At 38.6% G+C, this 22,790-nt stretch overlaps 1 protein-coding gene across 6 annotated transcripts in view; it reads right to left on the minus strand.

Moving 5' to 3' along the window:
• mid2 (midline 2) overlaps positions 1-22,790 on the minus strand; it is a 153,916-nt gene that overhangs the window by 63,408 nt on the left and 67,718 nt on the right. For all 6 annotated transcript variants that reach the window (XM_008420371.2, XM_008420372.2, XM_008420369.2 and 3 more), the window contains one exon: positions 11,103-11,992. In XM_008420371.2, coding sequence (XP_008418593.1) covers positions 11,103-11,936 — 834 coding nt within the window. In that variant the 5' untranslated portion in view covers positions 11,937-11,992. The remainder of the gene's footprint in view (positions 1-11,102; positions 11,993-22,790) is intronic.

Here is a 22,790-nt window from a genome sequence, read left to right on the forward strand (position 1 = left end):
TCCAAATGAAGAGATGTACTTTATTGCAATAGTGACACATATTCCAAATTTATCCATTTTTAATACAAAAGGCACCGCACACTGCACTGCAAACTCAACAGGTAGTCTATAACTTTTAGGTGAGAAAATCTGAAAGTGAATCTAAAGGGAAGTTAAAAGACTTGGGGCTTTTACAAAGAATTCATCAGAAAACTTGTCAGTTTCACCTTTTTGTTCGGTTCTACCTCCCTGGTTTCATAAATCTTTTCTAAAATGACTAATTTCTGAAGGCCTAGCCTCTACAGTGAACTCATTTTTCTCTGTCACTTCCATCAGACTTTTTTTTTTTTAGGTCTACAGCAGTGCATGTCCTTGTGGTAAAAGCAAAGAAAACTTCCCTTCTGGGAGGTAAGAGCATGGAAAGAAAACTGCACGTGAAAAACTTAGTGCGTTTGTAAAGTGGACAGGCAAGGTTGATCTCTCACTAACTGGAGCAGCCATGTGTAACATAGCTTACAGCCAGTCAAAAGCAGGAGCCATTGGACTGCTCAGCTCTCTGATCAAAGGCAGATTATGTGTTTTACTTTGCAAGCAGATGCAGCAGTGAAGCAGCGAAAAAGGAAACCCTGCAGCCAAATTCTACCGAAATGAAGGAACTTCTATCCCAAGTTGAAAACTACTCAATTTGTGACTGGAATCCATTTTTATTGACATTGTGAGTAAGAAGAAGAGTCTGGGAAACAACAGCTTTTAGATGCGCACAACTTTGTTAGCATCCCTGCTAAATATGTGAAAGAAGGACTTAAATCAAATCGCTTTTGATTACAGTTCCATAATCTAACACTCAACAGAAAAATCCACTCTGTCATTTTGTTATGATAAAAATAAACTATTATGGAAGTATTTTTGAGATTTATTATTTAGCTTTTTAAGTCAACAAGAATTTCTAAAAACTTTGAATTAGTAGTCCACTGGGTTTTGTTTTCCTGGTGGGAATATGACTTACAGAGGCTCATTCCTCTTAACCACTGGCCACCAGAATGGAGCCATTTTTATCTAGCCACCACACCAAAATAGGACGGTAAAAGAAGTCAGAAAGTATTCAAAGTTTACAGCTGCAAAAAGTTGCATCTTGGGGTTAGCAAATGCCTCCCTTCCACTTTGCAGAAATGCATGGGTTAGTGCGGTTTGTTACGTTATTTTATGGTCTGGTGAATCCATTTGAGTGTTTCCATGGACAGTTTGTCTCTCACTGGACGGGCGGGGTTAACCCCAAACGCCTAATATTGCGACAAACCAGTACAACAACAAGAAAACAAAGTTATTGCCACAAGCAGTGATGTTTTTATGTCCCCAATCAATGGATTTTGTAGTGTGACACCAGCAGCTCCACCCTAACTGTGCCAGAGATACAACTGAAGGGGGGATAGGAATGGAGTAGTACGAGTCGGTCGTATGAGATGCTTTTACACTGGAGACAGAAATAATTATTTACTGAACCACACCGACCCCTGACATAAAGTCCAGTAGAAACGAGGCACAGATGAGAAGAATTTTGTGCATTAAAAAAAAAAAGTTCCAGGTGCTTCTGAAATGAAGGATGTCTATGTGGAAAATTCCCTGTGATGCTGTGGGTCTGTTTTGCTTTCAAAGATCTTAGAAATCTTGTTGGAGTAAAAATCTAAGAAGCCTGAAATACAGCACTCAGCCAGGATCTGACAGAAAACTGAAAATGGGTCATCATTGAGTGTTTAACCAGAATAATGAGACAAAAATGATTAGGATAATGTAGAATCTATGTAGAAAATAGAAAGGATAACACTCTCTGTAAACATTTATTTCTTTCCCACACTGAATAAATTCACACATCAAATGCAGGATTTTTTTCAAAGTGTGATTATTCTACTGCAGTAGAAGTTGAATTTATTTTAATGCTTTTTACACATTTTTGCTAAAAGTGAAAACAATTTGTTTAGCATCTGTGAAAGAGATCTTGCTGTTATCCTTTTTGGATTAGCACCTTTAAAGGGAAAACTCGTGTGTAAGTAGCCATGTCTCCATATAAATATGAATAAATCAAGAGATCTAAATGAAGGCTTTCAACCTCTTGTTATGAAGACTTGTTCTTCCTTTGATTTAAAAAGGCATATACAACATTTTCCACTATGCATGCCACTTAGGTAATATTTATAGATTTTATTACCATCGTATGTGGGTTTAAAAATTAGCCATTTGTCCTTAGGAGTAAGGACTATATTGATTTGAGTTGTCATAACAACTGATAACAGAAGAATATTTATCATAAAAAAATTTAAATTTAAAGGTAAGGAAAACATGGAACAAAGCTTAGAAAAATAATACTACAAAACAGCCAGTCCAGTTCACCAGACAATAGAGCCGATTCAGATTAAATCTGTTATTAAAACTATGATCATTGTTCACAATGTGAAGCTACTAATCAAGACTGCTATTCACAGTTTAAATTAGAGGTCTCCACTCCCGTGCGGGTGAAGACGTGCTGTTCATCGCGCACTGGAGTCATTCATTTAAACGAAGCATCTTCCCACGGCGACACGCTGTTCCTGCCTGGTGGCCTCACAGAGCGGCACGCTGTTTTCCTCACGCAGACAGAGCACAGGAGAAGGAAGTGTGCAGGCGCAGTCACCAAAACTTTGCACAAACAGTCCACAACAGGCACTGACTCAAGGTTCCTTTATGCGTTTGTTGACCAAAATATGTTAGTGTGAGGGGGGAAGAATTTCCAGATTTCGGACAAATATTCCTGTTATGCTATTTTGTCCTGTCCATTGTCTGTGCAGCACAAACAAAACACCATCTAGGAGATCCAGGAGCCAATTGCTACTGGATAGACTTAGAAATATTTGTTGGGATAAAACTTGTCAGTGTGAATACATTTAGCTTTTAAATCAAGCTTCATGATAATGTTCATACATAGGTTGTATCATCATTTAACAACCTGACTTTCCACTAACTAACGAGACATTGATCCCTCTAAAGATTTCTGCTTTTGTAGTAAATTTGCATAAACAGATTTTGGAATTACCCAAAATGTCAACCTTCAGCTGTACAACACTAAATCCTCCATAAAACACATTGAATAGGAGAAAACTTCGAATAGGTTTCTCACAAACAACTATCCAAACTGTATTTACCTTACAACTATTGACATGTTCTCTGTACTATCTGGCTTTTGGCTAAAGGAATGTGAAGACTTATTAACGTGCCTAAAGTACACCGTCCCAGTCTGCCCCTCACACGTCCTGCTCAGTGACATCACAAAGTTGGATTTGGAAATGAACAGATGCTACGGCTTTCTTCCAGCTCTAAGCACAAGTCATATATGGGACACTGTAAATATGTAGACGTTTTCTTATAAGCACAAGCTATAAAGTAAGGTCACTTTGCAAATTGTTGTCTTAGTGAGGCTGAATGCTAATGCATACTACACATTTCCGATGTTTATTGGGAAAATATTTTGAAAAAAAAAAAGCATAATTTTTTGTCATCTTAACAAATATGTATGATTTACAGTAGGTCTTCTACATAAAATCATCCAAAATATGTTGAACTGTTTTGGTTATGTGACAAAACATAAAGACATTGAAGCAGTATTAACCCTTTAGCAAAGCCTAATGAAACAAAATAAGGTTATTATTATTATAGCAGAGAGAGTGTGTAAAAAAAACCAAAAACTTATGCATTCTAAGTTTCTTTTCTCGTGAGCATAACTCGTATAAATCCAAAAGTTGCATTTAGAACATCCACAGTTAAAATGATTTTCTTTAAGTGTCAAAAGTGTCAGAAGCTCAGCTAAGCTCTGCAATGTTGTCAGCTTCTTACAGCTTTACCCTAAAATACAGTCAAGCCTTCATGTGCCTGACTACCAAGATTAAGCCTTGTAACTTAAAAATACGAAGGCGGCAAAAGAGAAGACGGAAAAGCAGGAATGTAGGGCTCCAAATAGATGGTTTAAAAATGTACAGAAGTAGAATTAGAACAAAGGTCAAATCCTGTTTAATACACCTTGATAACCAGGGTTATCAAGGTGGTAAATTATCTGGTGATAATTTACCAGCTATCACCAGATGATCAATAGATTTTGACTGTAGTGTGTAGTAAATACAATTGAATTAGAGTGTCTGTAACTGCATCAACACAATTTGTTTTTATTGTATTTGTCTTGTCAAGTGCCTTGATATGACATCTGTTAAAAAAGTAGGCACTTTATTTGAAGGGGGGTGAATAAGCCTTCATGAATATTTATGACTGTTGTCATAAAGCGTCACTTGGTAAATTATGTCACTTTTAATACAAAGTTGACATTATTCAAAATGTCTTTGTTATGACAACTTGACATTAAATAATAAATCATTACTGTTTAAACTTTACCTTTAATAACATAAAGTTACCTAATTTTTAAAGTGCGATCAGTAATACTTTTATAACAAATTTATATCAGTAATGATTTCTTGGTTAACGTCAAGTTGTCATAACAAAGACATTTTGAATAATGTCAACTTTGTATAAAAAGTGTCATAATTTACCGAATGACGCTTTATGACAACAGTCATGAATATTAATGAAGGCTTATTCATGTTTATGACAGATGTAATGTCAGTCTTATTCACCCCCTTCAAATAAAGTATTACCAAAAAGTACAATTCTAACAATTTAATATTTATTTGAAAGCTCACAGTAAGTAAAGGAAAAATGTAAATATTATTCTGTGAACTAGATTTTTGCATAGAGTAATTCATTTTTAGTAGGCAGGAGTCGGAACAGCGTAGGTTTGGAAAACTGGATTCCAATAGTCGAGTCCAGTAACGAGCCAGTAAGTCTGGGGCCTCAGTTCCGGTGGATCTCAGCAATCTAAAAGAAATTAAAACTTCAACAAAAAAGAACTATCTGGGTTGTAGCACCACATACAGTATAAGCATTCAACTGTCAGCAACATGCTGATTGTGCACAATTAATCGACAAGCTATTCCACAGAAGATATATTATATTTTAGTATTACATCAGTAGAAAAGTCAATGAACCCAGGAAATATGAAACAAAAAGTATTAACGCTGTTATCTTACAGAGTGCGCTTTGATACAATCATATAGATTGCTCATCCGTGGGTGGGAGAAGTGTGTGTTGACGTCTCAGGTGACTGGTTTACCAAAATGTTTTGATAGGTGTCAAAAAGAACATCCATTTTATGATGTTTGTGTTCCTAGCAGATCGTTGCACTGGATCAAGCTGAGCAGTGTTACTCACTTTTACCTGTCAGCTGTTGTAATCATTGCAAGTATGAGGATAGCAGCCTGCAGGGAGATTAATGATCCAGCAACACAAGCTGAAGGCAGCTCTCACAAAATGGATATAATGGAAACACTGAATTGATGCATTTTTTACACTGCTTTCAATCCGAAATATAAATGCAACTAAGATTTCCTTCGCTTAGTTTTAATGCTTTTAAAGCGTTGCAGTTACTTTCTTCATAAGCGCTACATTAACTGAGTGGCCTGCAGTGATTTGACAGATCTTTTTTATTACTCCATGACTACGTGTAATGTACGGACCAGAGGGGTTCATACACATCCTTTATCACAAATTGCACCTTTTTCCAGACTCAAATTGAATCTCTTTTTGAATTTCACGTTATAAAGTTCGGACATTTGTGTATAAATAACGTCAGAACTTGCTTGAATAGTGCTCCAAAACATATCTGTAGTGAAATGAATTTAGTGAATTTAGGCCTTGAACCACCACTGTATGTGGAATCTCAGCCATTTTAGATCAACTTTATTCCAGATTACATAATTCTAAAGGACAGTCTGTAAGATTAGGAAACACGGTAACCCCATATATCACAATGCAGTGTGAACAACTATTGAGTCCTCTGGACTGGATAAAGTGCTATACAAGTACAGGCCATTGAGAGAGTGAATATCAAAACACTAATGGGTAAAATCAACTGGTGATGTGCAAAACCAATCAATCGATTTCAAACTGATAATTAGGTCACTAAAGAATTAAAATTGTACAAGAAGAACATTTTTTTGATACTCGGTTTTCTTTTTTTTTTTTTACTCACCTACACCTCAAAAATTCATGACAGTATTTTCTATACCTTTTCAACCTTTTAAAGGCTGCGTAGGAACCCTGAACCCATCTTGTGGGTGTGGAAAAGTAAAGACTCTAAACATATAGCGACGCTAACGTGTGTAGGCAGAGGAATGATGCACGGAGCCACTAAAAGCTCTGCGCTTTGGTTTCTCCGTCAGCGTGAGCGAGAATGCTCTGTCTCACTCTGTTCTCCAGATAGAGCTTTGATTTCTGAAGGCAACATACCGCTAAGCCCGCAGTCATTCCTCACATGTTCAAAATTATATCAGCCGCTCTGAGACACATGCACACCTACATCTGTTCGCAGGCACTCACGCAAACCTGTGACTGCTCAGAGGTGCACATACTTGAGTGCAATCACATAAAGCTCATGCACACAACCACAAAGGAGCGCTGCAGATCTGCCTTCACCAGCTACATGCTGCAGCAGCGTGAGTGGGTTTATGGGTGACTGAGGGCAGAAGAGAGGGGAGGCAAAGCAGGACAGACTGACCGGGAGGCCAAATGAGGCAAAGGGAGGTGTGACAAACACACGGTGGCAGAAAGCATGTGGGATGGAAGACGTTTGTTTGCCTCTATGCAAGAACAGAGGAGTGGGAGTAATTTAGTGACAGTGATGAATATAGTGGAAATGCGTTAATGACGGAAATGTAATAAAGAATACATGGGTTTATTAGAAATAAAGAGGAAAGAGCGAATGCATTCACTCAGTGTTCGGTGTACTATCAGATCAGGTTTGCTCAGCCTTAAGCGCCAGTAAACTGGCGGTCCGCTTGCAGGTCTTAAAGTAATAAAGGTTCATATGGCTCTGCGAGCGTGCCTCTCCCTGTGCAGATCTGCATAAGCTCGCCTCAGGATTTAGCAAAGCAGAACGAGTGTAAATACAGCAGCAGTGGAGTCAGCAGCAGGAGCAGACATGAAGCAGCAACTACACTAAAAAAAGTTAGACAGAGCCTCAAGGAGCTTAGGAGGGAGGTGTGGAGAGGATAAAGTATGAGTAGTGAGGGGAAGGAGTGAATGAAGAAAACAACAGAAAAAAAGGAGGAGAAGCAAGACTGGAGGCAATGAAGGAAATGAAGCGATGGAGGACAGGAGAGGATGAGGAAGGGTGGGGCTGCTGATAATATGCAGGGACTTGTTTCTGTCTTAACAAAAATTAATCCCAGGATCACTGGAAAGAGCTTTGAATTTTCTTTTGAACTTATTATTTGCATAACATATGGCTGGTTCAAGCAGGAAAACTTAGAGACCTGTCAACACATTACGGACACACACACACACACACACACAGACCTGCTACTATACAGTGGGACAGCAGAGAATCCAAGACCATAAGGTTCATCTGTCACACTGATTGACAGCGCTGAAATAAGCTCTTCTACCACATCAGCTCATTAGAACTTGATGCTGTGACACGTACTCACTTTAAAGCCCTGCGGAGATTGTGAGTCAGAGCAAAATGAACCAGCAAGCAGCACAGAAGAGCACCAAGAACTTCTGATTTATTTATCATTACTTCTCACATTTGCCACTTCCTCTTAGCTCTTACTATCTCATTTCTTTTCAGATTGACAACCAATCACTTGAACACATCTGGCTGCCTATGAGACATGGGACCACCAAAGTAATTTAAGTTATCAGTCGCAAATCAACTGTAGACGCGATTTTTTTCATCTCTTAGCTCACAGGACTGTAGCGAAGCAACCAGGTTATGAATTAGTTGTAATGTCATTTCTGGATCATTACTTCAGACTTGCTGTGAGATTTTCCATCAGGAAAATGTTTCAGTATTATTACTCCTCGAACTTTAGCCAATTTTCTTATATTAATATTACAACTTTAATGTTTTTCTTTGAAGTTTTACAGTGTCTCAGCAACGTAAGTAAACCTCCTACTACACAAATATGTAGCAGAAGGAAGACAGGTACAGGGCTCTTCTGAATAAAAAACTGAAACATTTGATGTGCATCTTTGTTCTGATACTAATAAATAAAGCCTTTATTTGAAGGTTTTGTAGGAAGCCTTTGTGAATAATCAGCATTATGAAGACCAATAGACAGAGAAGACGGGTCAGGCATAAAAAGGTGAAGAAGCTTAAAGCAGGTTTAGGTTATAAAATAACGTCACAATCATTAAACACCTCATGATCTGTTTATATCATCATTAAAAACATTTAAATAGGGCAGAACCTGACAAAATATGAAAAAATACATGTGTTTATGTCGTTTTTAAAAGAAATAAACAAATAAATTCAAAAATAGGGTCACAGTGAAATGAAAATCAGACCCAACTATGAAAACTCCAGTTCGTTCATCCTTGATACTGATACTCTGTATTCAGCTATTTAATTATGAATATTTATATTGATAGATAGAATTTTAAACTTACTCTCACACACAATCAGCTTCTTGATTTTGTATAACCGACCTACAAAAGGGGTAGTTGAGCTTCCCCCAAATTGATGCAAATGGCATTTTAATGATGCATCAGGCACTTTCAAAGGAGCAGTGATGAGATATTCTCTTCTACTCCAAATTTTGACTGGGAGTGACTTTAATGCACCTGATTTTCTAAAAACAACCAAACAATATTGGCAGCAACTCCTTAAAGCTACATTTATTTTACTATATCAACGTGAAATACTAAGATGGAAATCTCCAAAATACATGAGACTAATTCATCTGCATGTGTAGAGAATCTGCTTATCAGCTGAGTATGGAAATAACTCACCTCCCTACAGTATGAGCTGCCGTTTAGCACTTGTTGACATTTTTGCTCCTGAAACATCCCTTTCTGCCTAAGGGAAGCTTACCTTTTCCTTTAATGGGAATAAAATCATAGTGACAGTGTGGCTGAAAGGAAACTCCAAAAACAGGATGGTTGAAGGGTGACCAAGAAGTCAAAGATTAATCAGGGCGAGTCAGGAGTCAAATAGGCAGATGAGCTAATCTATTTTCCTAATAAGAAGTCAGCAAAGGACCTGTATCGGACAATTTGCAGCTTGATCAATCCTGAGTTATCACCAGATTCACAGTTGGCTAATATCAGTATCACTGGTGTTTAAACTAAACAGGATAAGTAATAAGGTATTCATGAGAAAATAGTACTTTCTACCAAGACATGTCGGCCCTTTAGGCTGCAAGAGAGCAGGGTTTTAAGCAGATAACAGGAAGGCAGGACAGAGTGGCAAAAGTGCTCTGTTTTATCCTTTGGAGCTTTGAACCTCTGTCAGTCATAAAAGTAGAGAAGGAAGAAACACTTGCCCTGGTATGAGTCAGAAAGTTAAAAAATAGTTCCAATGCCACTGGTGAGTTAACTGAAGCTTTGGCTTGGATAGCTCTTTTCCTAGATTTGGGGCAGATTCAAAGTCTGGGAAGTTCAAAGCCCTAGGCTGGGCAATGTTCAAAAGAACCACAGCCAGCCAAGGAAGTTGAGGGAAAATGAGGGGAACCGCAAACAACTTACAGCAACCCGTCCCTCAGCCTGCAGAGAACGAGGTGGCTAACAGCAGGGAAAAGAAGCCCTGCGCTCAGTGAGAGGTGCTGAGCAAGAGTTTTACTGACAAAACTGAAGGTGACATCCGCAGTTCTAGTTGCATCCATAATACAGGATGTGGGAGCGCATTTTCACCAAAATGAAAAGGATTCTCTGAGACGTCGGCAAGATTACAGCTGCTGTGTTCGCCCCTGAAGCCCAATGGATTGGAGTTTTGTTCCACGCTGAGCATTAACAATGTAGAAATGATACACTGTCATCATGACTTTATACCTACACTTTTATGCTGAAGAATGGCTAAAAGTTCTGACAATTAAACAACATATGTGATTTCCTTAGTGAAACAAGCCATGCATCTCTTGGTGTCCATTTGTTTTGTTTTTGTCACAACACACTCCACTTCAGTGGAAATAATTGAACCACAACTTCTCTTTGCAAAATAAAAACATGCAAAAACGTTCTTTAGATGTAGGGACAAAGAGAGACAGAGAGAGAAAAAGAGATGCTACAAAACTAATATGGTGTAAAAACAAAAAAACATTTTCTCAAAAAAAAAAAAAATGTCTCAATGTAGTGAAGGACCGATTCCAGCTGCAGAAAATATTCGACAGACTCTTGAATGGACGTTGCTTCAAAATTCTCTTAAGATTGCAATTATCCCTGCTGCTTGTGCATCATTTTTAATAGTTTATTTCTTCCCCTCGTCTTTTCATCAATATGCTTAGATGTAGCACTTTGTAAGCATGTAGATGATGTTCAACTTGATGATATTTTAATGTATTAAGATCCTGATTTTATAATCCTTCCATGAACACATTTTTTAAAGCCATTGTGAGAACATAGATCCACTCCTTGTTCCTCTACATCTGATAAAACCACTCATGTACTGCGGTTAACAAATGTTAATCTGCATTAATCCACATATTTGTTCTGAATAATATCATCGACACAATTTTAACATCTTATTTTTGGTTGCTGCTTCAAAATCTTAAAGAGCCAATTCCTAAAAAAAAAGATACTGGAAGTCTGAACACAAACAAAGCCAGTCACCCATACAGAGCGTTCATATGCTCTGCAAACACTGAAGATAAAAGTTGGTCGGTCGGTGCCAGCTCACTGCTTTAGGCCTTTAGTGGTGGAATTAGCTCTTGCTGTTGCCTTCCTCTGTTGTTTTTCAGCCTGATTCAGCAGTCCCGGTCTTTACACGTGAAAGCTCAGCGGCCACAGGGAATGCCAGCTCAACGACTATCATTATGAGGGCCCTCCCTATTGGTCTCCATCTCTCTTTCCTCTCCCAGCAAATAAACCATCCAAATTATCTCTTTTGATTCTCTGTTTCTGATCCGTGTGTCTTGCTTACAGAAACATTGTCATGAAAGCAAAACAGTTGGTGAAAGTTGTGGCTTACTGTACCATCCTAACACAAAGATAAAGAGTGCATAATGGGGGATGGGGGTTCTGCACACTAAAGGGAAGTATACTGAAGGACTAACCTTGAGCTTGTCAAAGCGGTCTGTGAGCGAGGACACCTGGTGGTCTCTATGACGACCCACCAACTTGCAGAGGGCACAGATAAGTTGGTCATCCACCAAGCAGTACATGTTGACCTTCTCGTTCTCGTGCTCCAGGCAGGTCAGGCCCCGGAGGTGAGTGTCTGGCACTGGCTCCACCAGGCGGTGGCTGGTGAAGGGCTTTTTGTTCGGGTGTGTTGCACGCAGGCATCGATCGCAGTACGACACCTCACACGTAACACACGTCTTAACAGCCTCGCGAGGCGGATCCTGTTCACAGAACTGGCAGCTGATCCTTGGATCCATCTTCGCCACAACAGCTGGGCTGTGGTTTGCGTTTGTGTGGTTGGCGTGATTGGCGTGATTGGTGTGGTTGGCGTGCGGATGGGAGTGGCTGGAAGTGGCTGGGCTGCCACGGGCACTTCCTCCACCTGTTCCACCGCCGCCGCCACCGATCGTTCCAGCTATCGTGCCGCTAATGGTGGCGGTGTAGGGCCGCTGCGTCTGCAGCCGCCGGCTCTCGGTGGGGGAGTTGGGGCCGCTGAGGGAGGCCTTTTGAAAGCGGTCAATGATGTTTTGCAACGTCACATTGCGCTTAAGGCCCTCCAGGCCGCGGTGATTCAGCGTGATGACGTAACGACACGTGGGGCACTGAAAGGCGGAGATGGACTCGAGGGGTTTGCTGGTGGAGCAGTGAGACACCAGGATGCGGTGGGCACAGTTAAAGCAAAGGCTGTGGGCACAGGGTAAGAGCAGAGGATCTTCAAACAACTCCAGGCAGATCGGGCACGTCAGCTCAGACTCCAGTGTTTCCATCTTCAGTTAAACCAATCTAAAGGTGACATCAAATCCCACGGAAGCTGGCCAGTTACCTACAAGAAAAGAGAGGAGAGATTTACTGCTAGTGTTATTATGAAGATTCATTTCCTGGTTATTAACGGTGTCTTTATTAACTAGTCTGTACATTTGAATATGTTGTTTGGAATTTGTTTATGCATTACATCGTTGTTTTTTTGTTCTCCTTTGGCACGACTGATATTAATTCTCAAAGCTTTATCCTTCCTACAATATTTTTAAAGTTTCAGATTTCATGTTGATTTTAGATGGATTCTAAAGGAGTATGCAGAAATTTCGTTGCACTTTTTTAGTGTAACTTAGTTGACTGATCAATTTATGGACATTAGTCTAAGTTGATGTTCTTTTAATAACAACTAAATTGGTTAATTCTTTAAATCTTGGGTTATTCTTTAAGAATCTGCTTGCATCACATCAGCTGTGAGATACTGAGTGCAGGTAACTGGACCACCCTGTGAGGATTTAGCACAGCTAACATTTGCACTTTCTTGTATAGGTGAGCTATAAGTCCTTCTGTGGGCCCAGCTTATTTGTTCAAACCTTTTTCATGTGATTCTTCTTTTAGAGCTGTATGAAAAGCAATGGGTGAACCAACTGGGAGAAAAAGGATAGAGGTTGGCTCATGTTAGAAGAGAAATAAAAATCAATACAGAGGAAAACAAAAGCGAAAAGGAGAGATACATTCCCAGCAGTCAAAGGAACAGAGACTTACGGAGAACATTTGCCTTTCTTTAACACACTCACTCTACACATTACATATCCACAAGTGAAATCAGCTTGACTTATTGAGCGATAAACATTTAGCTACATGGAAAATCAAACTATCAAAAGCAAGATTACAACAACAAATTCAAACAGAGTAGCCGGACAGACACAGGGTCTAAACTCAGCAGGAAAATTGATTTAACATCTTTTCCCTAAATCTCCAAGATTTCTCAGCACCTTCTAGCCTGCATATCAAGCTGCCTTACCCTCAAGGTGGCCTTAAAAATCACTGACATGTGAAATCAGTAATAACTCCTTTCCCCAACACTGCCACCTTGCTGATTTAAGGCCATAGGTGGGCAGTTTGTAGACCTGCTCTATCTTTTAAAAGAAACCAAGCAGGCACCGTGAAACAGCAGTAATAAACCAGATGAGAGACAGTGACAATATCATTACGTTTCTAAATTAATGATAGCATCTGTCTCTCTCGTGCAGAAGTCATCCTTTAGTTGGTTTTCGGTTGCATAACTGAAAACCAAAACATGTTTTAAGGTCATGTTAAAGAAGAAAAACAGACGATTTGCATCTGAGACTTTCTTAGATGCACTAAAAGCTGACAGGTTGAAACAGATGTTTAATTTATGCAGTGGCAGAGTCAGCAAATCATCATTTAAGATGCTCTATCAATTTTAAGACACTTTAAACAGCCAAGGGGACTAAAAAATATATTTATCATATTTTACATGTTAAAGCATTTCATTTGAATGTCTTATTAAAATATGCCCATTCACATACATTGTTTGACATTCACTTATTGTTTTACTGAGCTAAATGTGCTGGTTTAGCGTTGCATTGCACATATTGTTTATTGTGCAGTTAAAATGACTTTATGTGCTGACAGGAACAGATAATCAAATTCTCGGCTTGTTTTCCACACATCTGCATTGTCCTTGTCTTGTAGTTTGTTTTCCATACTGAGAAGTGATGAATTTCCTGCAGTGACCCATTTGCAGCCCAGCGATTTCACTGAATTTCTAAACACAAATAAACTCAGGAACCGGAGAAAGGAACTGCTGAAGACAGGTTTGCATAAAGGCACAGACAGCGCTAAAAAAGCCAAGACTCATTTGTACTAACTGAAGTCTCCTTCTGCAGTACAAGAAAAAGACTCTAAACTCTGAGCCGTAAGAGTGAACATGATTTGTTTATGCTCGTAATATTTCGAAGAGAACGGTTACAGCAAGCAATTGCGCCGCTACAATTTTGCAGTCTGGAAAACATTATACATCCCTACCTTTTGAAAATCATGCAGATATCATGGTAATAAAAACGAAAGATACGACTATTTGCGTTTGAAGTTGCACGGAAGCAAAAGGTCGCTGTATATTTTGTATTTTTGCTGTCTTTGCAGACACACAATATCCTCCTCCAGTATTCACCTTGGCTGCATTTTATCAGATGCTTTATGTGATTGTTATCAAGAGGCTGACTCTGTTCTGGCACAATGAAAGCGAAGGTTCAGGAGCCGACCTCCACTAACAGAGCCAGCATATGGTTCGGCTCATCCCAACAAAAGGTCTAATTTGTCTGTAGTTTATCAGAGAGCTGATAACCAGAGGCGGACAAAATGAAATAACCAGAGGAGTTACATATGAAGGCAGAGGCAATGTCATGTCAGCACAGCCTTTTAGAGCAAGTAACCTGTGCATCACTATGTGCCCACTTCAAATGACATGTTATTGTCTACATGAAGGTTTTAGTCTTAACACTAGGAACAACTTGTAAAATTAACTTAATTTGAACTGTACAGATTTTCTTTTTTATTATTATTAAGAAAAAATAATTTTGCAAAGCATATTTTGTAAAGACTAGTGAGAGTTTTTGATAAAGGCGATATGGCTTGCCACCAAGGACATCATAAAGTGTTGGGCTTCAAGAGCAAGCACTAGCAAAATGTGTTAGTTCTGTCAGCAATGTGTCAGCAACTTTTCTGCAGGAATACAGTGCAGCATTTTGGGTACTGAATAGATCAACACAAATGGTGAGAGAGTGACAGGCAGGATTCTAAAGACAACTCGCATAAACACTGTAGGCATATCGCCATTGGCTGTTGTTTATTTCGTAATAGATCAGCAAGTTACATGTCAAAAGCCATTGTTTGTTGCACAACAGGCTTTATGGTTGGCAGGTGTGGGTTTTAGGGGATTTAAGAGAAATGGTGAGCCCGGGGTGCTAGTAATCCAGGAACACCCACTGGCTAATAGAAACTTTTACTACACAACCTAAAATAAGGATATCTAACTGATTCCAAGTATTGTAGCTTTCTCTTCCAACAAATGCTAAAAAAAAAATACATTGAGGTGATTATTTTTTTGAGACTGACAGCAACAGCTCATCTGCATATGACTCTCACCTGAGTGACCTGTCTGCAATAATAACAAGACACAAAGTGACATTCATTAAGTGCCGCTAAACACCAGCTCATGCAGAACGTTATTAAATCAAGTGAAGTTTATTATGAGGAAAAGCTGTTCGCAACAGACAGTATATTATCAATAAAATGTGTAAAGTGGACCTATTTACATTTTTTATTTTGCTAACTAGAATTTGATAAATCTGAAAACTGCTTTCCAAAATTACACATTTTGCAGTAAATCTGTGCCAAGGAAGCTAAAGATAAATTATAACGGCCATCAGATCAACAGAGAGCAAACGACCACTTTACAGTTCCAAGGTTAACTGAATCAAGTTTGCTGGGCCTTCCGATGTTAATGTGACTGTGTTTAACGGAGCATGGTGTTATAATTAACACCAAGCTTTAACACACCATCACCGAGCCCATTAGGCTTCGGCTATGTCACCCTGGGGAAACGTATGGGATACGATGGTAGCCACTTAGGGGCTGAATCACTAGCCTCATGCTAGACAGAAAGTCTGCTCTGGTGTCTATGTGGCACGGACAACACTTTATAAAACTATAATATTTACAAACAGAAACAAACATTTTTTACAAATTAAAAACGGCCTTTGACATAAGGCCGACTTTTAAAATCAGACATTTATCTTAAAAATGACTCTTTTGACGGGTGATTACTTAGATCTTTCAAAGCCAAACTAAGAGTCTCTGACACTTTTACACTTCCTCTCTGCATAAGCTTTTGTATCCACTCATGGTTTGCAAGACATAACCCTAAGGAACGCTCCAGAAGAGAAGATATTCATGTTGTTCTTTCTGCTGCTTTGTAATCTTGCAAATAATAAAAGCATAAAAGAAGCTGTTTATCTACAAGCTCACATTCACAGTCCCTTGGCTGTGTGTATGCATGAGTCTGAATTCACTGCTGCAATGCATGCATCCGTCACACGCAGCTAGACTCATGAAACAAAGATGATTATCCCTGAGTAAACAATCCGCTGGCGAAAACCAAATTGTTCCCCAATGAACTTTAATCGTACAGCTGCAGGGCCATGAGGGGGCAGCTGATGGACACTTGATGAAGCAGGGACATTGAAACAAAGCACCACACTTTGACCTTTGGGGGAAGACTCAGCAGCTGTGACGTTTTCAATTTAAATTGTGACTTTCAAATCACAAATGTCATATTCCTGCAAGCAACTAAGTATAGTGTTTTAAGGCAACATGTAGGCATGTTTATCTTATGTCCAATCTTATCTAATATAATAAAATATAATCTAGCCTAGTCTAATCTAATCTTTTAAATTATCCTACTCAATTGTAAATTCTTAGAAGTTGAATAAGATATCTTAACAAATGAGTAAAACAGAGGTGACAATTTGTATAAAGTCATTAATCTGAAATGGTTAAAAGAGGAAATCTACAGATTTGACCTTTAAAGCTGTAATATGTAAATTTTATGAACAATATATGTATTTTTAACATATTTGTTAAAACCGTCACTATGTTGCGTTAGTATACCACGAGACAAAAAAAGCAGGGATGAGGCAAGAGTGTTTGATGTTTTTCCAGGGACCAGCTGTCTCATGTAATGACATAGTGACACTTTTCACAAATATATAAAACCTGTTGTTTATAAAACTTACATACTGCAACTTTTAATACTCCTTCACACTATTTTGTATCAGCCTTTTGTCTCAATGTCAACATCTCAAATGACATTCCCACATTGCCGTCATGTGCATTTATTAGTGTAGCATATGCAGTTTGATCAGTAGATCAGTTAGCCTGCCGCACAACCATCACAACTCTTAAAAAGAGAACTTCACATTTTCTCCAGTGCAATGGATTTAACAAAGCAGTAACTCATATGTCACAACAATTTCAACATCACTTAATCTCACACAACAGAATGCTGATACTTTACTCCCCTGCAGCATGTTGGAAGCTTGAAACTGAAACCTCCAACTCTGATTTATTTAGCCTGCAAATTGTCCATCTAATTGGGACTCACTCAGGGGATGTAACAGCAAAAGCAAGGCATACCAAGTCATAACACAGAGAGACACTGTGAATTCAAACCTACTGACCAGGTTGAATAAACTTTTTTAACACTGTTAGCAAACAGATGTTTTTTTTTCAAAATGGCAGCATACATGGCAAGATAAGAAACAGTGTGACATCTGCTGAAGTTAATCCAAAATCAGTATTAGCTTGACTGATGTGCATTGAAACCCACCCACTGAATGAATGAAAGCACAAACTGAAGTACAACAAATAATAACACAAAGAGTAGATCTGCCTTAATCAGCATTTAAGACCATCTGACATCATTATTTCCTACCTCATATAATGCAGATGCTTTAAATTTTTCAAACTATTTCAACAGATACATGAAATTTATCTGGGTCACTTGGCTAAGCTACTAACCTGAATTACTTCACTAGTACAGAACCACAAGTATTTCACAGCATTACATAACAAGGATGGAAATGGATTTTGTAGTTGGCAAGGCTACGGTGAACCCAACAGTCGAAATATACTATAGCTCTACCCACACATTCAAGCCTATAACCGGGGATTTACTTTGAGCTCTTTGCCATAAATCAAGCATCAGCTGATTGCACCAGTTACAACTGGCCAGGACAAATCATGGCTGTAATAAACAGTCGCCACATTTTACTGTCAGATTCTGTGTGCGTATAGCATATCAGTCCTCCAGCACAACAGCCCACCCTGCAATCCCTCCATCTGTATTCACACTGCTCTTTACAAGTGCATGGAGTAGTGTTAATCTATCTGTGGTAGTTGAGTCCATCCATCACACTGGAAGCTGCAGATGACAGCCTTATTTTAGTAAAGGAGGAGAAGCAGAAAATCACATGACTGAGCTTTTGGAGAATACAGAAGAAAAAAAAAACTAGCAGCAGGAGGTGTGGTGGTCCTTTAGGTGTGGTGGGAAACTTTAGAAAGAACACATGCTGTCGTTATCCAAATATAAACCAAACTTGAAGCTAAACTTTCTCGTTCCTCTTGAGAAACCACAGAGAAAGACCTTTAAAAAGAAGACTTTTATCATGATTTTTTTTAACCCATCGCTCTATCTCTCTATCTATGTATAATGTGGTTGTGTATGTTAGTTGCTGAATGCTGTAGACAAACCTAAAGAGCATTGCGTCCGAATTAAACCCTCTCAGAAAAGGTATTTTCCATAAAACAGAGCAGAAGAATGGAGTTCCCTTTTTGTCTCCATAAATCAGCTACAAACAAAAGTGATCAACAAACAATCTAAAAGCTCTCAGATAATGAAATTTAACTGTATTTTTTACTAGACACTCATTAGATTAGGAGTACAGGAAATTGTATCCACTTGTGAAAACACTGTATAGCAGCTCACCTTTGAAACTAAAGACAGAGTAAAGATAAAGTGATCAGGAGACTTTTAACACTATTTAACCAAGCTTTAAAACGAGGCAGCACACAAAGTACACAGGAAGACAAATGAGCAGCCCAGACAGCAGAGACCAAGCTAAAAGCGATTTCTCTGCTACCAGCCTGTTTCTTTTATGATTTTTTTCCCCCAGTATAGTCTTGTTAAACATGACTGTGGCACAGCTCCTCTCCTGACCTATTTTTTATTTTTATTTTTTTTTACAGATTGATTATTTAGTGTGTAAACTAAACTGTGTGTGTTTAACTCCAACTTATATATTTGGGAAAAAACAGAGGAGCATAAAAGCTTGCAGCATCTAATGTCTTTGCAACAACACAAGTATGTTGATGAAATAGAAGAAGCGTGTTCCTGAAATTATAATCAGAGATCATGACAGAGTTCCACTCAGCTGGCTAGGACACAAAATGTCATTACCAAATCAAAGACTAAGCTTAAAAAAGAAGTTCTTGTTAAAAAGCTGTACCCCACTGAGCCATTTTGGTATCTATCTGTCATCATAGAAGATCTCTGGATCCCTTAAACAGATTTAATGGTGTAGAAGGTCGAGGAATAAAGAAGCTTCTGAAGGAGCTTAATATGAGAAACATGAGTGTGTCCCACATGACAGTGGCAAGGCATTAAAACGTTCTCCACACACACTCTGAGTTTATTTAGTAACAATGAAATCCCAGACATGACATTCAGCAGTTTAGCTAATCTAACTCGTGTTTATTTCTGACAAAATAAGGAAGAGGAGACAGAGTGACATAAAATAATGGTGACAAAGTTGTCACAATCTCAGAAATCAAAGTGTCAGTCACAAAAGACAAATGTTTTTAACATATACCTTCAAAATATTCACTTCCCACCTGCCCCCAAGTAAGCTATCTTATTATGGAATACTATACATTTTTGTTTTCAATAGATTAAAAAGTATAGTAGATATGTACACAATATTTCTGAACTGTAGAAATTGTATTTTTTGTAGCACATTCTTTCAGCCAGACCTTTAGTAGGACTTTCTCTGATATCTCAGTGGTTTGATAAAACCCTAAGAATGTTGCCATTTTCTTGTTTATTGATTAAGAAAGAACTTACAAGCGTTAAAGATGTGTCCAACATTGCAGACATGTTTTTTTAGGCTCTAACACACAAAGGAGATGTTGTACAAGAAAGAACAAGAATATCTACACCAATATTATCATACATAACAAACTTATCACCAATTCCAAGGTTCCTATTCTTAAAAAAGTTAACCTACAAATATATTTTGGGAAGTTTTTGGCATAACCACACGTTACATCTGAAATCTTTGGAAGGAATATAAAAAAAAACAAACATCTGAACCTATTAGTATGCTACTCTGCCCCCACTCACAATTTAGTCTCCAATCCTCGCAACGTCTTAATCAGTACATAACATTTTGTTCTTGCTGTCTTGACAGTGTGGGCTTTGCAAATTTAAAACAGATTTCCCCAACAATAGTGTTGGGTAATTTTGCTTCAAAGAAGCAGTAAATACTCAAATAAATTCGCAACAAATTGTTGTTTTTTTTCCAGAGGAAAATTGAGCCAAGTAACAACCTATTAACACCAGGGATGTTTCACTCAGTGTGGATAAAAATGTCGCCTTTCTAACTTAACCCCATTCTGGAATAGCAGCACAATGGCTGTTAGCTGTCAGCTGATTCTGCAGGTTAAACAAAGACACATGCTGTTCAGCTGTCAAGCCTGCAGTCTCTGACCTCAATCTGCTGCGGACTCATTGTTATTCAGATTTCACCAGCATCTTCGCACCAGGTAAAAGGTTAAAGATGCTGAAAACAAATTTAAAAAAGATTTCTGGCCTTGCTTGTTTAGCGGAAACGTCATTAATAATTCAATGGGTTGGAAAAACCGAGGGTGCTGGAAGTGGCACAAGATGGTGCTTTCTTATCTGTATGTGTATCTTAAAGAGGATTTCTCACTGAAACAAGGAGCTTCCATTCAGGCATTAACGGCTCCACCAAACATCGCGGCTGTAACCAACACGTCTCCACAGAAAGAGGCTCACTTGTTTCTACAATGTTTAACCGCCTAGACACATCCCGATTAAATAGGTACAAGTATTACTCATAAGGGCTCATTTAAGCAGACTTATATATTACTGCTGTATGAATGTTTTCAGAACCAACAAAATTTCCAAGCACTCTCCCTGTGGCTTTAATACCCCAGCTGAGGGTTTAAGCCAAAAAGAAACGACACATTGTTTGAATGGAATCACTGGAATCCAGTGCCATTAGTGGACTGAATGGTTGACATTTCTCTCTGCTGACATTTGGATGGCAATTAATTTATACCAGTGGGGTTGAAAGTACCAAAAAGATTTTTGCAGCAGAGTTGTGCCACACAAAAAGAGTCTATAGTTATTTACAGCTCAATAAGGTGGAAGTTGAGAAAACCATTAGCATAAGAAGCTTTAATATAAAGCGCAACAAAAATGTGGGCATAATTACACACCCTGATGTAGATTGTGATTTTTCTTTAACGTTTATTTATGGGATAAGGTAACTTGTTTAGTCCATGATAAATGAGCTGGGCTTCCTTTGGTCACCACCTCTATTTCTGACATTTTCCTCCATATTTTTCTTTCCTCTTCCTCTGTTCTCAATCTTCTTCCCTCCACTGGATCAGTCTTTCCTATCTGCCACAGATTTCCGAGCCGGCTGGTTTCAGAAATTCCTATTCATAGAATGTAAACGCTTCTGCAGACAAGCTGGTGTTTCCATTTCACTTTTAGCACAGATGAGAGTACGGGCTCAACGCTTAACCCTCTCGTCACTGTTTCAGGGGAAACTTTGTGATTATAAATAAGATTTTAAAAGAATACAGAGAACAATATCACAGAATTCACACCTCTCTTGAACTTTTTCACATTTTTCCAAGTTACACCTGTGGAGGCATCTGTGTTTCGAAAGGATTTTAGTGGTGAAGTGGAAGGAAACGGGTATAGGGTTCTTACAAATAAACAAATTCAAGCTTTTACTTTTTAATAAAATGACAAACATCGTGTGTATTTGTAGCTAGAAGTTCTTTGAGGTATGTCTCGTCTAGGCTTGTACATCTAGAGATTTATATATTTGCACCTTCTTTGTCCCAAAATCACTGACACTCCTGGACGCAAATACACATTGCTTAAGATAAAAATCAAACAATTTTGACCAGACTGAGCCCTTTTACTTAGTACAGAAAACCGTATTGTTTTTCTGCTCATCTGTAGCGCTGATGAAAGCGCCGCCATGTGTGAAGGACATTTGCTGATGCAAGACAATGAAAAATAAAATAAACAATCAATTCTTGTCAAGCTTATGGCCAAATTAGACTTGCTAATTAGCTTAATGCATTTATACATGAAAGCAGACCGAAATTAAATTTTAACAGAGTTGTGACAGCGAATAGAGCGCACCTCCTCTCAGTTACCATCAACTTAATACTTCTGTCTGTTAGCAGCTTGACAGCCTGTGGGTAATAAAGTTAATACTGTCACTGGGTGTCTCGTCAGCTCTGTGCGGTTCTTTTCCTGCGGTGGAGCGCCTTATCAGGCCTCAACAGAACACTGTGGCAACTATGCCCCGGCCTCACTTCATGCAGCTTCCATTATTCATGTGCTTTTGCCCAGGTGAGAACAAACCCGGGATCAGAAGTTGGCAGAACGGCTTATAAGACATTTAGACGCAGCTGTGCATGCTGGGCTGAACAAGGGATGAACAGAGAGGGGAATAAAGTCGAGCTAACAATGTGCCAGAGCAAATGATCTGTAAAGAGGCTTCAAATATGTTTATACTTTCAACCATGTTCCTGTCTGTCAGCCTCATTACAGTCTGAGGTCAAGTGGATATAAACAAGTACAGACTTTCTTTACAAATTAAACAAAAAGAGCAAAAACATATGTGTTTAAGTATCTAAAGTATCTACTGTAGCTAAATATCCATAAGGAAATTAGAAAAATGGATGCACAGAGAAATGTAGTAAACCGGCTGTGTCCTTATTTATTATCCTATTTCTATAAAATATGGTTTAAAGCTATGGAAAATCTTGATGTGATACATAAAATATACATACTCTCTATATAAATCTATAAACTGTTTGTTTGTCTGTCAACGTGCAGAGAGACTAAAAAAATGTTTCTCTTTTATATTGGACAATTAACTTGACTCTACATTATTGCCACCGTAAAATATATATTTTGTTAAATACTCCCTCTGTGACGGCCGCTATGAACA

This window comes from Poecilia reticulata, linkage group LG10, assembly GCF_000633615.1.
Source record: "Poecilia reticulata strain Guanapo linkage group LG10, Guppy_female_1.0+MT, whole genome shotgun sequence".
NCBI classification, from domain to species: domain Eukaryota; kingdom Metazoa; phylum Chordata; class Actinopteri; order Cyprinodontiformes; family Poeciliidae; genus Poecilia; species Poecilia reticulata.